The 14,136-nt window shown below is 52.9% G+C and overlaps 1 protein-coding gene across 11 annotated transcripts in view; it reads left to right on the forward strand.

The window, feature by feature from the left end:
- Positions 1 to 864: 864 nt before the first annotated feature.
- ARHGEF2 (Rho/Rac guanine nucleotide exchange factor 2) overlaps positions 865 to 14,136 on the forward strand; it is a 38,350-nt gene continuing 25,078 nt past the window's right edge. For 4 of the 11 annotated variants that reach the window (XM_045086756.1, XM_045086757.1, XM_045086760.1 and 1 more), the window contains exons 1-5: positions 866 to 1,007; positions 2,937 to 3,241; positions 4,413 to 4,530; positions 12,316 to 12,433; positions 12,989 to 13,028. In XM_045086756.1, the coding sequence (XP_044942691.1) occupies positions 2,958 to 3,241; positions 4,413 to 4,530; positions 12,316 to 12,433; positions 12,989 to 13,028 (560 nt within the window). In that variant the 5' untranslated portion in view covers positions 866 to 1,007; positions 2,937 to 2,957. Of the gene's footprint in view, positions 1,008 to 2,936; positions 3,242 to 3,802; positions 3,907 to 4,412; positions 4,531 to 7,066; positions 7,349 to 12,315; positions 12,434 to 12,988; positions 13,029 to 14,136 lie in introns of those variants that run through there. The other 7 variants (XR_006608576.1, XM_045086754.1, XM_045086755.1 and 4 more) reach the window with 4 other exon arrangements.

Consider the following 14,136-nt stretch of genomic DNA (forward strand, 5'->3'; position numbering starts at 1 on the left):
AGAACAGATCTGGCCCACAGAGTCCACTAGCCGCTGCCCCTGAGACCAGAGCACTCTGCCCCCGCTTCTCCCCCAGGCTCCGCTGGCCCTTCTCGCCCCGGACGCTGGCTATGGCCCGTCCTCTCCATCCGAGGGCGTCCATGGCCACAAGTCCCTGTTGTGCTGTGTTACTGCGCACCTGCCAGCGAGCTCTCCAGACGTCCCGGTCTCAGACTTTTGAATAACGGAGATCTCTCTCTCCCTGTGAGCTCCTGTCCCTGCACCCCGGTGTGCCCCACAGAGTACCGGTGACTCGTGTGGTCAGTGGACGGACCCCTCTCCGAGCAGGGGCAGGAGACGCTGATGGTGCGCGCTGGTGGGGAAACCATTCAATCCAGAGACAAGAAGATAACACGACTTCTTAGAGCCCCTTCCTGCTTTCCTCCCGGGCCCTCCTCTGGAGCGTCTGACCCCAGACCTGTTTCAGAGTCTCCGATCTCTGCTCCGCGGCAGCGGGTAGTGACATGATGGGATCTCATTTGGGGGCTAAATACAGCCATTGTGCGAGAGCCAGCCCTGGCCACTGCCCGGCACCATTTCCTGAGCTCCGGAGGCTGGGGGAGCCCGGAAGGGCCTGGCAGGAGCTGGCGGAGGAGAGGGGGGAAGGCGACCATGCGGGCAGCCTGCGTTTCAGAAAGTGGAAGGAGGAATGTCTCCGGGAGGGGTTGAGGCTGCCTTGCTACACCTCATCCCTTTGAAGGACAGAATGGACATTATTGACATTGTGGCGTGGAGGGGGTGGAGTTGAGAGACCAGGACAAATGGAGAGAAATGGAATGAAGATATGAGGCAGAAGGAGCCCCATCGGGTACATTTGCACAGAGGGCGGAGGCCGGGAATGAGTGACGCAGGCGCTGGGCAAAGGTGGGTCTCCCCGAAGAGGCCAGACTCCAGCTGGTCGGAGCCCGAGGAAGAAGGGTGGGCGTTCAGGACCAGAGCCTCTGTCTCCCACGGACCCTCTGCAGCAGGTAGCATCCCCAGGGACAGAGGGGAAGAAATGCTTCCCACCAAAGCCGGCGCCACGCATGCCACGGGGACGGGTGTAGCAGACAGAAGCTGGGGCTGGTGACTCAGGCCTTTGGCCTCTTTTGTGAGGTCTCCGCCCCCTTTCCAGCCCCCCCTGCTCCTCTGTTCCCAGGGAGCACCCCCGGTCCTCCCCTTGCCTCCACCCCAGCCTCTCACAATACTTTGTGTGCATTTCCCCCTCCCTGCCCCCCCCACCAGCTCTGGAGACCCTTAGAGGGCAGGCTGAGGTGCTGGCCCTGGGACCGTGCCGTGCTGGCCATGGGTCTGCCCGTCCCATTTCTAGCCGGCACATCAGGTGCACCAGGCCGTGTTCGCAGACGCAGAGAGCGGACCTGTCCTGGCGGCTGGCTGCGGGCCCCACGCCCACCCCCCCCCCGTGGCTACCCGGTGTGAGGAGCGTGGCCCAGCTTTCCAGGCCTCTCCCTTCCCCCTCTGTCCACAGAGCCGTTGGTGGGGCCGCAGGTGCACCTGCCTTGGCCCAAGCACTCACCCCCTTCCTTCCGCGCTGTGGCCGGGACAGCACAAGGGCCTCTCTCTGGAGCTGGGTGGAGCAAGGGGTGGGGACAGGTTGTAGGGACAGTAGGAAGATTGCCTTGAAGGAGCCACCTTCCGACAGTGGGACTTCTGGTGTGGGTGGTGGGGAGTAAGGTGACAGGCAGAGGCTGGGCACCCTCGTGGAGAGCCTGCGGGTCAGGGGAGGGCTCTGGCTCCCCGCCAGCTGGTCCTCCGGGGCCCTCCCAGCAGCTCCACTGGGAGACTCCTGCTAGCAGAAGACCCCATAGGGACAGGGCCTAGGACACAGCAGCACAGGGGCCAGCAGGAAAGGAGAGGTCCCGCCCGCCCCCCACCTCGGGGTCCTTGGTCCTTTGTTGAGGAGTGGGGCGTCTCAGCGTCAACTTTAAGAGCTCCTGAGGGTTTTTAACTCTGAGACTCACTGAGGCTGGCCCCAGGGCCGCCGGGCGCGGGGGTATTGGGTGGCGAGAATAGTGCTCACGTCAGGGACAGAAGAAACTTCCAGGTGGCGGCCAGTGGTGTCCAGCACTCTGCTTCTGGAGAGAGGACTTCCGGCTCTGCTCCTTCCACATGAGCAGCCTTGGAGGGGCCAAGCCGTCCTCCCCGCCCCTCTGTCTGCCTAGACTCCCCCCTTGAAGCCAACCACTCGTCCCTCTGGACCCGTCAGGCCACTCCCTTCGGTTTCCTCTTGCTGAGTTTTCTTTTCTTTTAATTAAAGATTTTATTTATTTATTTGGTAGACGGGATGGGGGGATGCAGGCTCCCGGCTGAGCGGGGAGCCCGATGTGGGGCTCGATCCCAGGACTCTGGGATCATGACCTGAGCCGAAGACAGACGCTTAACCCACGGAGCCACCCTGGCACCTTCCTGAGTTTTCTGAGGGGCTATGAGCTCACTCCTTCCACACCCCACAGCCTTCTGTCGCACCTCACTAGCCACTCTGGCCACTCAGTCATCTGTGATTTGGGCTTCTGTCTCTGCACACACACACGTGTGCACACACGTATGCATGTACGCACACACTCCTACACACACACGCATACACGCGTGTGCACAGGGGCTGTGAATTCCTTGAGGACAGGAACGGTATCTGTCTCTTTGCTCGGCTGGGTTTTCTGCTGTGCTGGTCAGGGCTCAGGACATGGGCGCATCCTGGGGGAACGAAGATGTCCTCACACCCTGGAGAGAGCCCCGGGCTGGGAGTCAGCGAAGCTGCTTACCCCTCTGGGCTCTGGGCCGGCCACGCCCCAGCTCCGCGCCTCAGGAAGGGAAGGGTTGGCTGTGATACCCCCCAACCCCCCCATCCCAGGATTCCAGGATTCTAGAACTCCTCTCGCCCCTTTGTCTTCTTGACTCAGACTGGCCCGTGGGTGCCTCCCATGAACGGAGACGTCCCAGAGGTGTTCCTCGCAGGCGGAGACCTGGTGTCCCAAGGCCACACTCGCCGCTGCCTCTCTGCAGTCGAGTCCGGAGAGCAGCTGGAGGAAGACGAGGAGGAAGACGAGGAGGAGGAGGAGGAGGAGGGAAAAACACAGAAGCGAGATGGCTTCCACGCTGTACCCCTCCGGAGGTCAGGGGCCTTCCGTGCCCATGGCCACAACCACAGCCCGTTCAAAAGACACAGCTGGGGGCCAGGCAGGGAGCACGAGGACCCACTGAGCAGGTAACGCCCGTGGGCCCCTGCCCCTCCTTTCCTCAAGTCCCAGACCCTGGAGAAAGGGGTGAGGCAGAGATGCCGGGGGCTGAGGGTACCTGGGCCCTGGCCCTCCCTGGAGAGTCTGAACCCGGCCTGTCTCTGGCTTTTGGGGGAGATGACCCTGCTTTTCAAAGTGCGGCCCCCCTCGCTCCTCTCTGGCTGGTCTGGGGGCAGGTGGGGGAGGCCGTGGAAGGGAAGGAACAGGCCATATCGCCTCCACCTCCCACTCTGGGTTTCACTGACCCATAGAGCTGGAAGGGACCCAGGCATCATGGGGCCCGAACTTGTCCCTGTGCAGCTGAGGGAAGTGAGCCCAGAGAGCTTCGGAGACCCCTTGGGCAGCATCCCCGGGCTGGGGCATTGCTGGTTCTGGGCTGACCCAGACGCAGGACGTCGTAGGCTTGTCCGTACAGCAGCGCAGGGCGAGGAGAGGGCTGTGTGCATCTTCCTGCCGAAGACGGGGACCGGCTCTCCTCCCCTTCTGGAAAACCCCCGACCACTTCCCCAAAGACAGGGGAAGTCAGAGAGGAGGTCTGGGGGTCAACGTGGAGAGCTCAGTGTGACGGGTCTCTGAGAGGAAGGGCACTGACCGCTCTGGCCGTGGTCCCCAGGGGCAGGTTCGCTCAGCTCAGGTGAGTAGACCAAGCTCCTGGGCCCAGCGGGCTGAGCTGCGGGAAGGAGAGGGCCCTGAACGGACTCGACTGGGAAGCCTGGCCCACGGGGCTCATGAAACCTTCCAGAGAGCAGCCCGTCGGAGGCAGAGATGCCCTGGGGATCGCCATGGGGGGCTAGCTGTATCGCAGGGCCTTTCAGGGGTCGCCTTTCGCCGTCAGGCACTGATTCTGCCCCTTGGGCTTTGAAGGGGCAAAGCTGGGCATCAGAATCCGGGCAAGGAATGAGACTGCAGCTTGCCGTGGGGTCTGGCGAGCGCCGGTGTCCCTTCCGAGGACAGTACAGCCCCGTGGCCAGCAGGGGCCACCCTTGCCCGCAGCTTCGCAAAAAGCACAGCCCCAGAAGCCCAGTTTGGGTCTGGGCGGCATTTGTGCCATCAGGAAGGGCCCGGTGGGGCGGTGCCCCTCCCTGGTGCCCGTCACTAGCCACTAGGCACTGAGGGCAGTGGTGACAATGTGTGTTTCAGGCACGAACTGCAGGCACCGGGATGCACAGGCGCCAGGGAGGCCGTCTTGCTGCAGAGCCGAGAGCAGCTGGACAACTTTCTGGGGTCGCAGAGCCAAGGCAGTCAGCCCGCCCACGCGGTATGGACAAGCGTCCCCACGGAGGCCAGCGCCTTCTCCCCGTCTCCTGCCCCCTTGTCTGTCGAGCCACCGCTCTGTGCCCCTCTGTCCTGCCAGCCGCCGGGCCTGTCTGTGCCTGGACCTTGTCCCAACTCCGACTCACTGAGGCTGTGTCTGCTGTGTGTGTAGCCCTCTGTCCGCCTCCCCGGGTCCGCGCGCCCTGTCCCCCACTCCTGGTGTCCTGCCCCTGCCTCTCTCTCTACGACCCGCTGTCCCCACCTCTCTGAGTCTGAGCTCTGCGCTGATGTGGACCTCTCTGCTCCTCTCATGAAAAGGCTCCTGTTCCCCTAATTGTGATAACCACTTCTTCCTGTGGGCTCCACATTTCTCAGCTTGGAGCCCAACTTAGACCATGTGGGAAGAAACCAGGCGTCTCATGCCCTGAAAGGCAGTGATCTCTAACAAGAGAATCATAGACTGGTGCATGAGAAGGGGCACAGAGTCTGCGCTGCCTTCGGGCTTAAGGGAACGCATCTGGCGGATCTCAAGCCAGGACCTAGGGACCCCTGGGGATACACAGGCCTTTAGGGGCACCCCTGCGTCAGCTAAGCTCAATCCCTCCAGCTCCTCCTCTAGCTGGCCAGGAGCCCCAACACCAGCCTCCTAGGGCCGGCCTGTGGCTTGGCAGAGAGGGTAAGGGAGACGGGCCGCTGCAGACCGTGGCTGGACCCTGCTCCTCCCGCCGCCTCCCCACGGCCGCCTCCGGCGCGGTGCTGCAGGAGGAGCAGGGTGGGGAGGCAGACCAGCTTCCAGATCCTTCACGTACCTGCTAGAGGACCTAGAGCTCTCTCCAAAACTCAGGATAATAAAAACTGCCTTTTAAAGTTATGATTATTTTGAGGACGCCTGGGTGGCGCAGTGGGTTTAGCCTCTGCCTTCAGCTCAGGTCATGATCCCAGGGTTCTGGGATCAAGCCCCACATCGGGCTCTCTGCTCAGCAGGGAGCCTGCTTCCTCCTCTCTCTCTGCCTGCCTCTCTGCCTACTTGTGATCTCTGTCAGATAAATAAATAAATTTTTTTTCTTCTTTAAAAAAATAAAATAATAAGATAAAGTTATGATTATTTTGAAAAGAAAAACAAAAAAAGAAGGAAGTTCAAGTGCCCAGTGCAGAGGCTGAGCCCGAGGACACGCAGACCCCCTCCCCTGCTCTCCCTCAGCCCCGCCTGCTCCCTACCTTCCTGCCCTGCTCCTACTCCTCCCCCCTCCCCTCTCCTCTCCTCCTAATCTTCAAGCCCTCCCCCTGTGCTTCTCCCTGTCTACATGTTGGTGTTTTTGTTTCTTCCTCCAGAGCCAGTGCTTACAAACACCACTGAGGTCGAGGGGCCAAAAGCTCCGAGGCGCACGAGGGTGACCCTCGGCCTGCAGAGGGGGTGCCTGGGGCCCCCAGGAGGTACTCTGTGTGGCCAGCGCAGAGCTGACCCTCTAAGACTCAGCGCTGGGGCTGCTGGCCGGCTCAGTCAGGAGAGCCCGTGACGCTTAATCTCCGGGTCCTGAGTTCCAGCCCCACATTGGGCCTAGAGATAACATTTAAAAAAAAAAAAGAAAAAAAAAAGATTCAGATGTCTTTTTTTTTTTTTCTTCCTCTTAACCAGACGCCACACCCAACGTGGGGCTGGAACTCAGGACCCGGAGATCAGGAGTTGCAGGCTCCACCCCAACTGCGCCCACCAAGCTTCTCCTAGTTCAGACTCCTTAAGTGGGGCCTGCGCTCTTCCCTTTGCCAGAGTGACTAGGACCCCCTGCTGTATTTCCCTCTCTGTCTCTCTCTCTCTTTTTTCCTAAGATTTTATTTTTATTTATTTATTTATTTTAAAAAGATTTTATTTATTTATTTGACAGACAGAGATCACAGGTAGGCAGAGGCAGACAGAGAGAGAGGAGGAAGCAGGCTCCCCGCTGAGCAGAGAGCCCGATGGATGCGGGGCTTGATCAATCCCAGGACCCTGGGATCATGACCTGAGCCGAAGGCAGAGGCTTTAACCCACTGAGCCACCCTTGATGCCTCTAAGATTTTATTTTTAAGTAATCTCTACCCCCAACATGGGGCTCAAACCCAGAGCCCTAAGATTAAGAGTCCCTTGCTGCGCCTGCTGAGCCAGCCAGGCGACCCTCCCTTTCATCTTTAAGTCCATGTTTGAAATCGAATGCCCAGTAAATCAGCGCCCACCGCTAGCCCTTGAACACCACCAGTGCCCGGGGTCTTGGTCTGGCCCTTGTCCCCTCTGCTGCTCCCTCCCTGCCCCACCAGAGATCATCACTTCCTTGAATGTGCTTTATAACCCATCCACATTTCTTTATAGTTTAACACAAATATATATGCATTACCTAATAATATATTAATTTTAATTTTAAAATTATTTTAAAACAATGATGTTACGTGGTACAAAATGGTCTATAATCTGCATTTTCAGTCCACACTCTATCTAATTTTTATCAATGTGTTGCTGACGGTTCCGGTTTATTCGTTCCCATTCCACTCTGCCCTCGAACGTGTAGACAGTGTCGGCTCTGCTGTTCGAGCAGCGTCACCGTGAACCTGCTGTTGTCAGTCTTCTGGCCACATTTGTAAGCGTTTCCCGAGGGCAGACACCTCGGTGGGGGAGCCGAGGGGTGACAGCGCGCCTCAAACTTACAAGATCGCGGCAGACTGTTTCCTCCCCCTCCGAAGTGTGGGAGAGGCACTCTTGATCCTCGTCTTTCCCGGCATTCTGAGGCCTGAGACTTCGTAATCCTGCTGGTCTAGTGACCATAACCCCCACCGAGGCGCCGACCCCGACGGTACGTGCGGCTGAGCATCCTCTCCTGGGCACACAGATCCTCTGTGTTTCCTCTTCCTGTCTCTGCCCATGTCTCGCCTTTGTTGTTATACACATTGCAATGATCTTTTCACCACATGGAGAAAAACGGTTTGTCTTTTCCTTCTCCTGTGGTGACTTTACATAAACAGAATTTCCTAATTTCTAATTTTATTTTTAAATATTTTCCTTTTAAGGAATCTCTACACCCCATGTGGGGTTCGAACTCACAACTCCCACATCAGGAGTCACGTGCTCCGCCAACTGGGACAGCCAAGCACCCCTGAATTTCTTTTTTTTTCTTTTTTAAGATTTATTTATTTATTTATTTGACAGACAGAGATCACAAGCAGGCAGAGAGGCAGGCAGAGAGAGAGGAGGAAGCAGGCTCCCTGCTGAGCAGAGAGCCCGATGCGGGACTCGATCCCAGGACCTGAGATCATGACCTGAGCTGAAGGCAGAGGCTTAACCCACTGAGCCACCCAGGCGCCCCGCACCCCTGAATTTCTTAATTTTTAAAAAGTAAACATTTATCAAAGCATAACGTATATACAAAACATGCATTAAAACATGTTTGAGATTTTAGTTGGAATTGCAATGAATCTGGACAATAATTTAGGGAAAGTTGACATCTGTACAATGTTGCTTCTTCCTTTCTATGAAGATAGTACACCTCTCTAATATTATTTTTTCCCCATACAGACCTTGTAGATATAGATGTATTCTTAGGTATATATATATTTTTAAGATTTTATTCTTAGGTATATTATACTTTTGTTGTTTTAAATTTTAGTCATTCTGGTGGATGTCTTAGAGGTATCTCATTATGGTTTTAATTTGCATGTCCCTGTTGAAACAGTTTGTTGGGCATTTTTCTTTCTTTCTTTCTTTTTCTTTTTTTTTTTTTTTTTTTTTGAGAGAGAGAGAGAGACCATGGTAGGGGAGAGGTAAGGGCTAGGGAGAGAGAGAGAATCCCAAGCAGACTACAGGCTTACAGGCTCAGCACTGGATCTGATGTGGGCATTATCCCTGAGAAAACAACGTGAGCTGAAATCAAATGTTTAGCAGAATAAGCCATCCAGGCACCCCACTTATTCATAATCTTATTGGCTATGTACATTTCATCCTTTGTGAAACATCTGTCCAAGCCTTTATCCACTTTTTTTAAAAGATTCTATTTTATGGGGCTCCTGGGTGACTCAGCCATTAAGCGTCTGCCTTTGGCTTGGGTCCTGATCTGGGAGTCCTGGGACCAGGCCCCACCTCAGGCTCCCTGCTCAGCGGGAAGCCGGCTTCTCCCTCTCCCTCTCACCCAGCTTGTGTTCCCTCTCTCACTGTCTCTGTCGCTGTCAAATAAATAAAATCTTTTTAAAAAATTCTACTTTTGGGGGCACCTAGATGGCTCAGTTTTTGGACTTCTGCCTTTGGCTCATGTTATAGTCTCAGGGTCCTGGGATTGAGACCCGAATCAGGCTCTCTGCTCAGTAGGGAGCCTGCTTCCTCCTCTCTGCCTGCCTCTCTTCCTATTTGTGATCTCTCTGTCAAATAAATAAATAAAATCTCAAAAAAAAAAGAGATTTTATTTATTTGAGAGAGAGAGACACAGAGCATGAGCACGAGCATGAGCAGGGGGAGGAAGCAGAGGGAGAGGGAAAAGCAGGCTCCCCGCTGAGCAAGGCACCATGTGCTGGGTCGATCCCAGGACCTGGAAATCATGACCTGAGCTGAAGGCAGATGCTTCACCAACTGAGCCACCCAGGCACCCCTTTTTATAACAATTTATCTGTGATTTTTTTTTCTTCTCTAAGTAGATAATTATGTCATCTGTAAATGAGCTTCGTTTCTTTTGTTCCAAAATTTATTCCTTTCCTTTCTTTTTCTTGCCCTCTGTGCTGGCCAGAATCCTACTGTAGTGCTGAGTAGGAATGTGATAACAGTAGTCTTGTTTTTTTTTTTTTTTTTTTTTAATGAAAAAAGCACTGTGCAGTGTATTTTGGTGTTTCTATTCACGAGAATGGTTTCCTTGTTTCTGATTTTAGAGGGACCACATGTTATTGAAATTGATTTTTGGCTGTAAGTGTTTAAAGAACACTTTTTATCAGGTTAAGGAAGATTTCTTCTATTCCTAACTGCCAAGGCTTTGGTTTAACAACAAATATTGAATTTTATTCTCTGCTTTTCTGCTTTTGCAGAGATAGTTATGTTCCTCCTTGAATATGTTACTGAGGGGAATTATATGTAAAGATTTTTCTCATGTTAAGCCACCCTTGTATTCTTAGGATGAATTATTTGTTTCAGGGGTACAAGTCTGTGATTGACCAGTCTTACACAATTCATGGCACTCACCATAGCACATGCCCTCCCCAAAGTCCATCACCCAGCCACCCCACCTCTCCCACCTCCCTCCTCTCCAGAAACCTTCAGTTTGTTTCCTGAGATTAGTAGTATCTAATGGTTTGTTTCCATCTCTGGCTTTGTTTTGTTTCATTTTTTCCTCCCTTTCCCTCTGATCCTCTGTCTTTTCTGTCAAATTCCTCATATCAGTGAGATCATATGATAATTGTCTTTCTCTGACTTATTTCGCTTAGCATAATACCATCTAGTTCCATTCACGTCATTGCAAATGGCAAGATTTCATTTTTGATGGTTGCATAGTATTCCATTGTATACATATACCACATCTTTATCCATTCATCTGTCAATGGACATCTATGGCCTGGTGCATTTTGTTTTATTTATAGAAATTAATTAACTACCAATTCCATTTCTTTAATAGGACCATTCAGACTTTCTATTTCTTCTAGACTTAATTTTATTAAGTTATATATAGATATACATATGCATTTTTATAAGGGATTTTGTTTGCATTTTCAAAATTGCTATCATCAGGATGCCTGGGTGACTTGGTTGGTTAAGTGTCTGCCTTCAGCTCAGGTCATGATCCCAGAGTCCCAGGATCAAGTCCTACATCACCCAACGGGGAGTCTCTGACCCTGCCCTTCTCGTGCATGTCTTCCCCCTCTCTCACTCTTTCTCTCTCAAATAAATAAATAAAACCTTTTCTATTTTTAGAGAAAATTTTATACCACTATCACTCAGCAATTATTAATTTTGAATCAAAAGCACTTAGTTTGATAAAAGTATAAATAAAACCTTTTTTAAAATTGCTATCATCAAGTTGTGGGCAGTTTTCTCCTGCTTTCCTTTTTTTTTTTTTAAGATTTTATTTATTTATTTGACAGAGAGAGAGAGATCACAAGTAGGCAGAGAGGCAGGCAGAGGTGGGTGGAAGCAGGCTCCCTGCTGAGCAGAGAGCCCGATGCAGGCCTGACCCCAGGACCCTGAGATCATAACCTGAGCCAAAGGGAGGGGCTTAACCCACTGAGCCCCTCAGGCGCCCCTTCTCCTGCCTTTCCAATCACTGGGTCTGTCTCACATTCTTCCTCAGTTTGTCCCTTCCCTCCGTCTGCCCGAAAGTTGTCTACAATTTTTGGCTTTATTGATCCTGTTTTGTGTTTACTGCTCTGTTGATTTTTGCCTTTTTAATTTTTTTTTTTTTTAAGTAATCTTTCTGCCCAACGTGAGGCTCAAACTCACCTCCCTGAGATCGTGATTCACATCCTTGGCCAAATGCGTCATCCAGGTGCTCAGCTTTCCGCTTTTATCCGTACTATATCCTTCCTTCTGTTTTCGTTGAGCTTCTTCTGTTCTTTTTCTAACCTTTTGAAGTTGACCTAGTTCATTAATTTTCAGCTTTTAAATTTTTTTGATATAAACATTTTAAGGCTATAAACTCCGTCCGAAAAACTACTTTGGCCAATTCTCACAAGTTTTGCTCTGTGGTTCTATAGTATTTTCATTATTGTTGTTATAAAATATCTTTTTAAAGAGATTTTATGGTTTATTTTTATTTAATTTTTAAAGATTTTATCTCATTTACTATTGTTATAAAATATCTTTATTTTTAAGATTTTATTTTTAAGTACTCTGTACACCCAACATGGGGCTCCGAGATCATGACCTGAGCCGGAAGCAGATGCTTCACTGACTGAGTCCCCCAGGCACTCCTAGTTTTACGTATTTTAAACTTTGTATGAATGTAATCATACAGGACATACCTTTTTTGTGTCTTGACTCTTTCCCTTACTGTTGTGCTTGTGAGATTCACCCTGATTGTGAGGCGAGCTCTAGTGTGTTTCCTTTTCTCTGTTGACAAGTACTTTGATGTGATACACCCCGGGTTCCTCATCCTGTCCATTGGAAAAGGATTTCTGGCTTGTTTCCTGTGGTCTCTATGATACAGGTGATTTGAAATATGTTGAAATTTGCCTTATGACCCAATTCATGACCAGTTTTTATAATGCTTCATGTAGGCTTGAGAAAAACATTTCCTAAGGGTTGGGTGTGTGGTTCATGAATGTTCCTGCTGCCTTTTGTCTTACCCCCAGGCTGTCAGTCATGTCCTTTCCTTTTTATTACCTGCCTGGCCTCTATAGCTTGAGTCTGTCGTGTCTGGAAACACTTTGGGGTACATTTTTTTTCTTTTTATTTATTTGGCAGACAGATCACAAGTAGGCAGAGAGGCAGGCAGAGAGAGAGGAGGAAGCAGGCTCCCCGCTGAGTGGAGAGCCCGATGCGGAGCTCGATCCCAGGACCCTGAGATCATGACCCGAGCCGAAGGCAGAGGCTTTAACCCACTGAGCCACCCAGGCGCCCCTGGGGTACAGTTTTTCTAAGTGATTCTCTGTGCTGGGCTTGAGCTGCAGCAGAGGGCTGAAGGCTAAGTGGCAGGAATGACTTGCCAGGGATTCCCGGTGGAATGTCGCCATGTCGCAGACGTGGGAAGTACAGAGAGGCCGTGGAGGTAGCCTTCTGCGGGAAAGTGGGTGCACGCAGAGCAGGAGTAGGATGAAGCCTGACTTCCTGTGAGCGTTCTCCATGTGATTCTAGGGTCAGAATTGCTGTCATCCGTCTGCCGGCGCTTTGGACCACTCGGCCCCTGGCGTGCTCTCCAAGTCTGTATCCATGAGTGGCATCAGTAGCCTCTTGGGGTGCTCCGATCCGGCTGGTGAGTGGGGGTGGGGAGCGAGGCCGCTCTGGCCCCTTCCCTCTTCGTCTCGCCACCACCCCTCAGGTGCGGCTGGGTGTTCCTGGGTTCCGTTTAACCACACACCCTTGGCAACACCAGAATGCCTCTGTTCCGGTGAGAGATGGGAATTCAGCACTTTGGCATTCTAAGACTATCCTTCCAATAAAGGAGGACATGAGACAGATTGCGGCTCCCCAGCTCCCCCTGTCCCCAGAGAGGGAGGACACTTAGCTGTGATGGACCTTGTCCTCAGGAGGAGACCCTGTGAGCTGGGAGCTGGGGTGAAAGCTCTGTTCTCCCCGTTCCCAGAAGCAGGACTGAGACGTCCGCCTCCGCCCCTGCTGGCTCGCTGGCCCCTCCGCTCTGGTCCACTCAGACCCCACCTCCCTCCCTCCTCCTGGGCACCAGCCGCCAGGACCCGCAGGAGCACCTGCAGCTTGGGAACCTGACCTGGGTGGAGGGGGCGGGGGAGGCAGCCCCGGTGTCTTTGTCTGGCTTTAGCCTGACACCTCTGGTCTCCTTCTGTGTTGGCAGGGACCTTATGCCAGTCCTCCACCGCTGCCCTCAGCCAAAGGTGAGTTTGGGAGACCTGCAGCCCTTCAAAGGCCTTGTTGGGAGAGGGGTGATGGGCCTGGACCGCGGATGTTGTAACTCCAAGGGTCTCTGCTTCCTGAAACGTTGCTCCCCTTAACATTTTTTTTTTAAAGATTTTATTTATTTATTTGACAGAGAGCACAAGTAGGCAGAGAGGCAGGCAGAGAGAGAGGAGGGGAAGCAGGCTCCCCGCTGAGCAGAGAGCCCGATGCGGGGCTCGATCCCAGGACCCTGGGATCATGACCTGAGCCGAAGGCAGAGGCTTTAACCCACTGAGCCACCCAGGTGTCCCTCCCCTTAACATTTAAAAAAAAAAGATATTTATTTAGACCAGGTGCATGTGAGTGGTGGGGAGGGGCAGAGGGTGAGGGAGAACCTCAAGCAGACTGTGTGCTGAGTGGGGAGCCCGATGGCGGCCTTGATCTTGTAACCCTGAGATCATGACCTGAGCCAGAATCAAGGGTGGGACATAACCTCTGAGCCACCCAGGCACCCCTCCCCTTAACATTTCTGTTCAAAACCCTCCAAATGCCCCTTTCTCCGAGCCGCCCAAGAATTCGACCTCTTCTCATTCTTCAGCCAAGGAAGGGTTAGAAATTTCCGGCAACTCCACTGGATAGTAAGGCAATTAGGGAAAGAAAAGTTGTACCCAGACCCCAGTTGGTCAGAGGAATAAGACAGCAGGACTCGTTTGCTGTTGTCACTGACAGAGTGCTGAGTGGGCAGATGGGCTGTTGGACCATCCCACGGAGAGACGGTGCTCAAGGACCCCACGGACAGCTTTGGAGGCTCAGATCATGGACCAATGGGGAGTGGCTGGGGAGGGCAGGGGCTGCAGGCCTAGCTCGGGAATTGCGGTGGAGTCTGGGAAATTTTTGTGGCCATGAAAATCAGCGCATCGAATCAGCACCTGTCTCTTTGGTTCCTGCCACCCAAGCCGGCCAGAGTGGCTTGGCCCCCTAGACAGTGCTGTGGAGCCTGCTGGCTGTGGCCCTTTAAGATGCGGAGCTCTGATCCGTGTCTTGAAGACCTCCGGCTGACACATCCTCCTGGCTCTGGGTTTGGGATTAGCTCATGGGATGGGGCTG

The sequence above is a fragment of the Mustela putorius genome, unplaced genomic scaffold (assembly GCF_011764305.1).
Source record: "Mustela putorius furo isolate JIRA1106 unplaced genomic scaffold, ASM1176430v1.1 tig00000997_pilon_pilon_pilon, whole genome shotgun sequence".
NCBI classification, from domain to species: domain Eukaryota; kingdom Metazoa; phylum Chordata; class Mammalia; order Carnivora; family Mustelidae; genus Mustela; species Mustela putorius.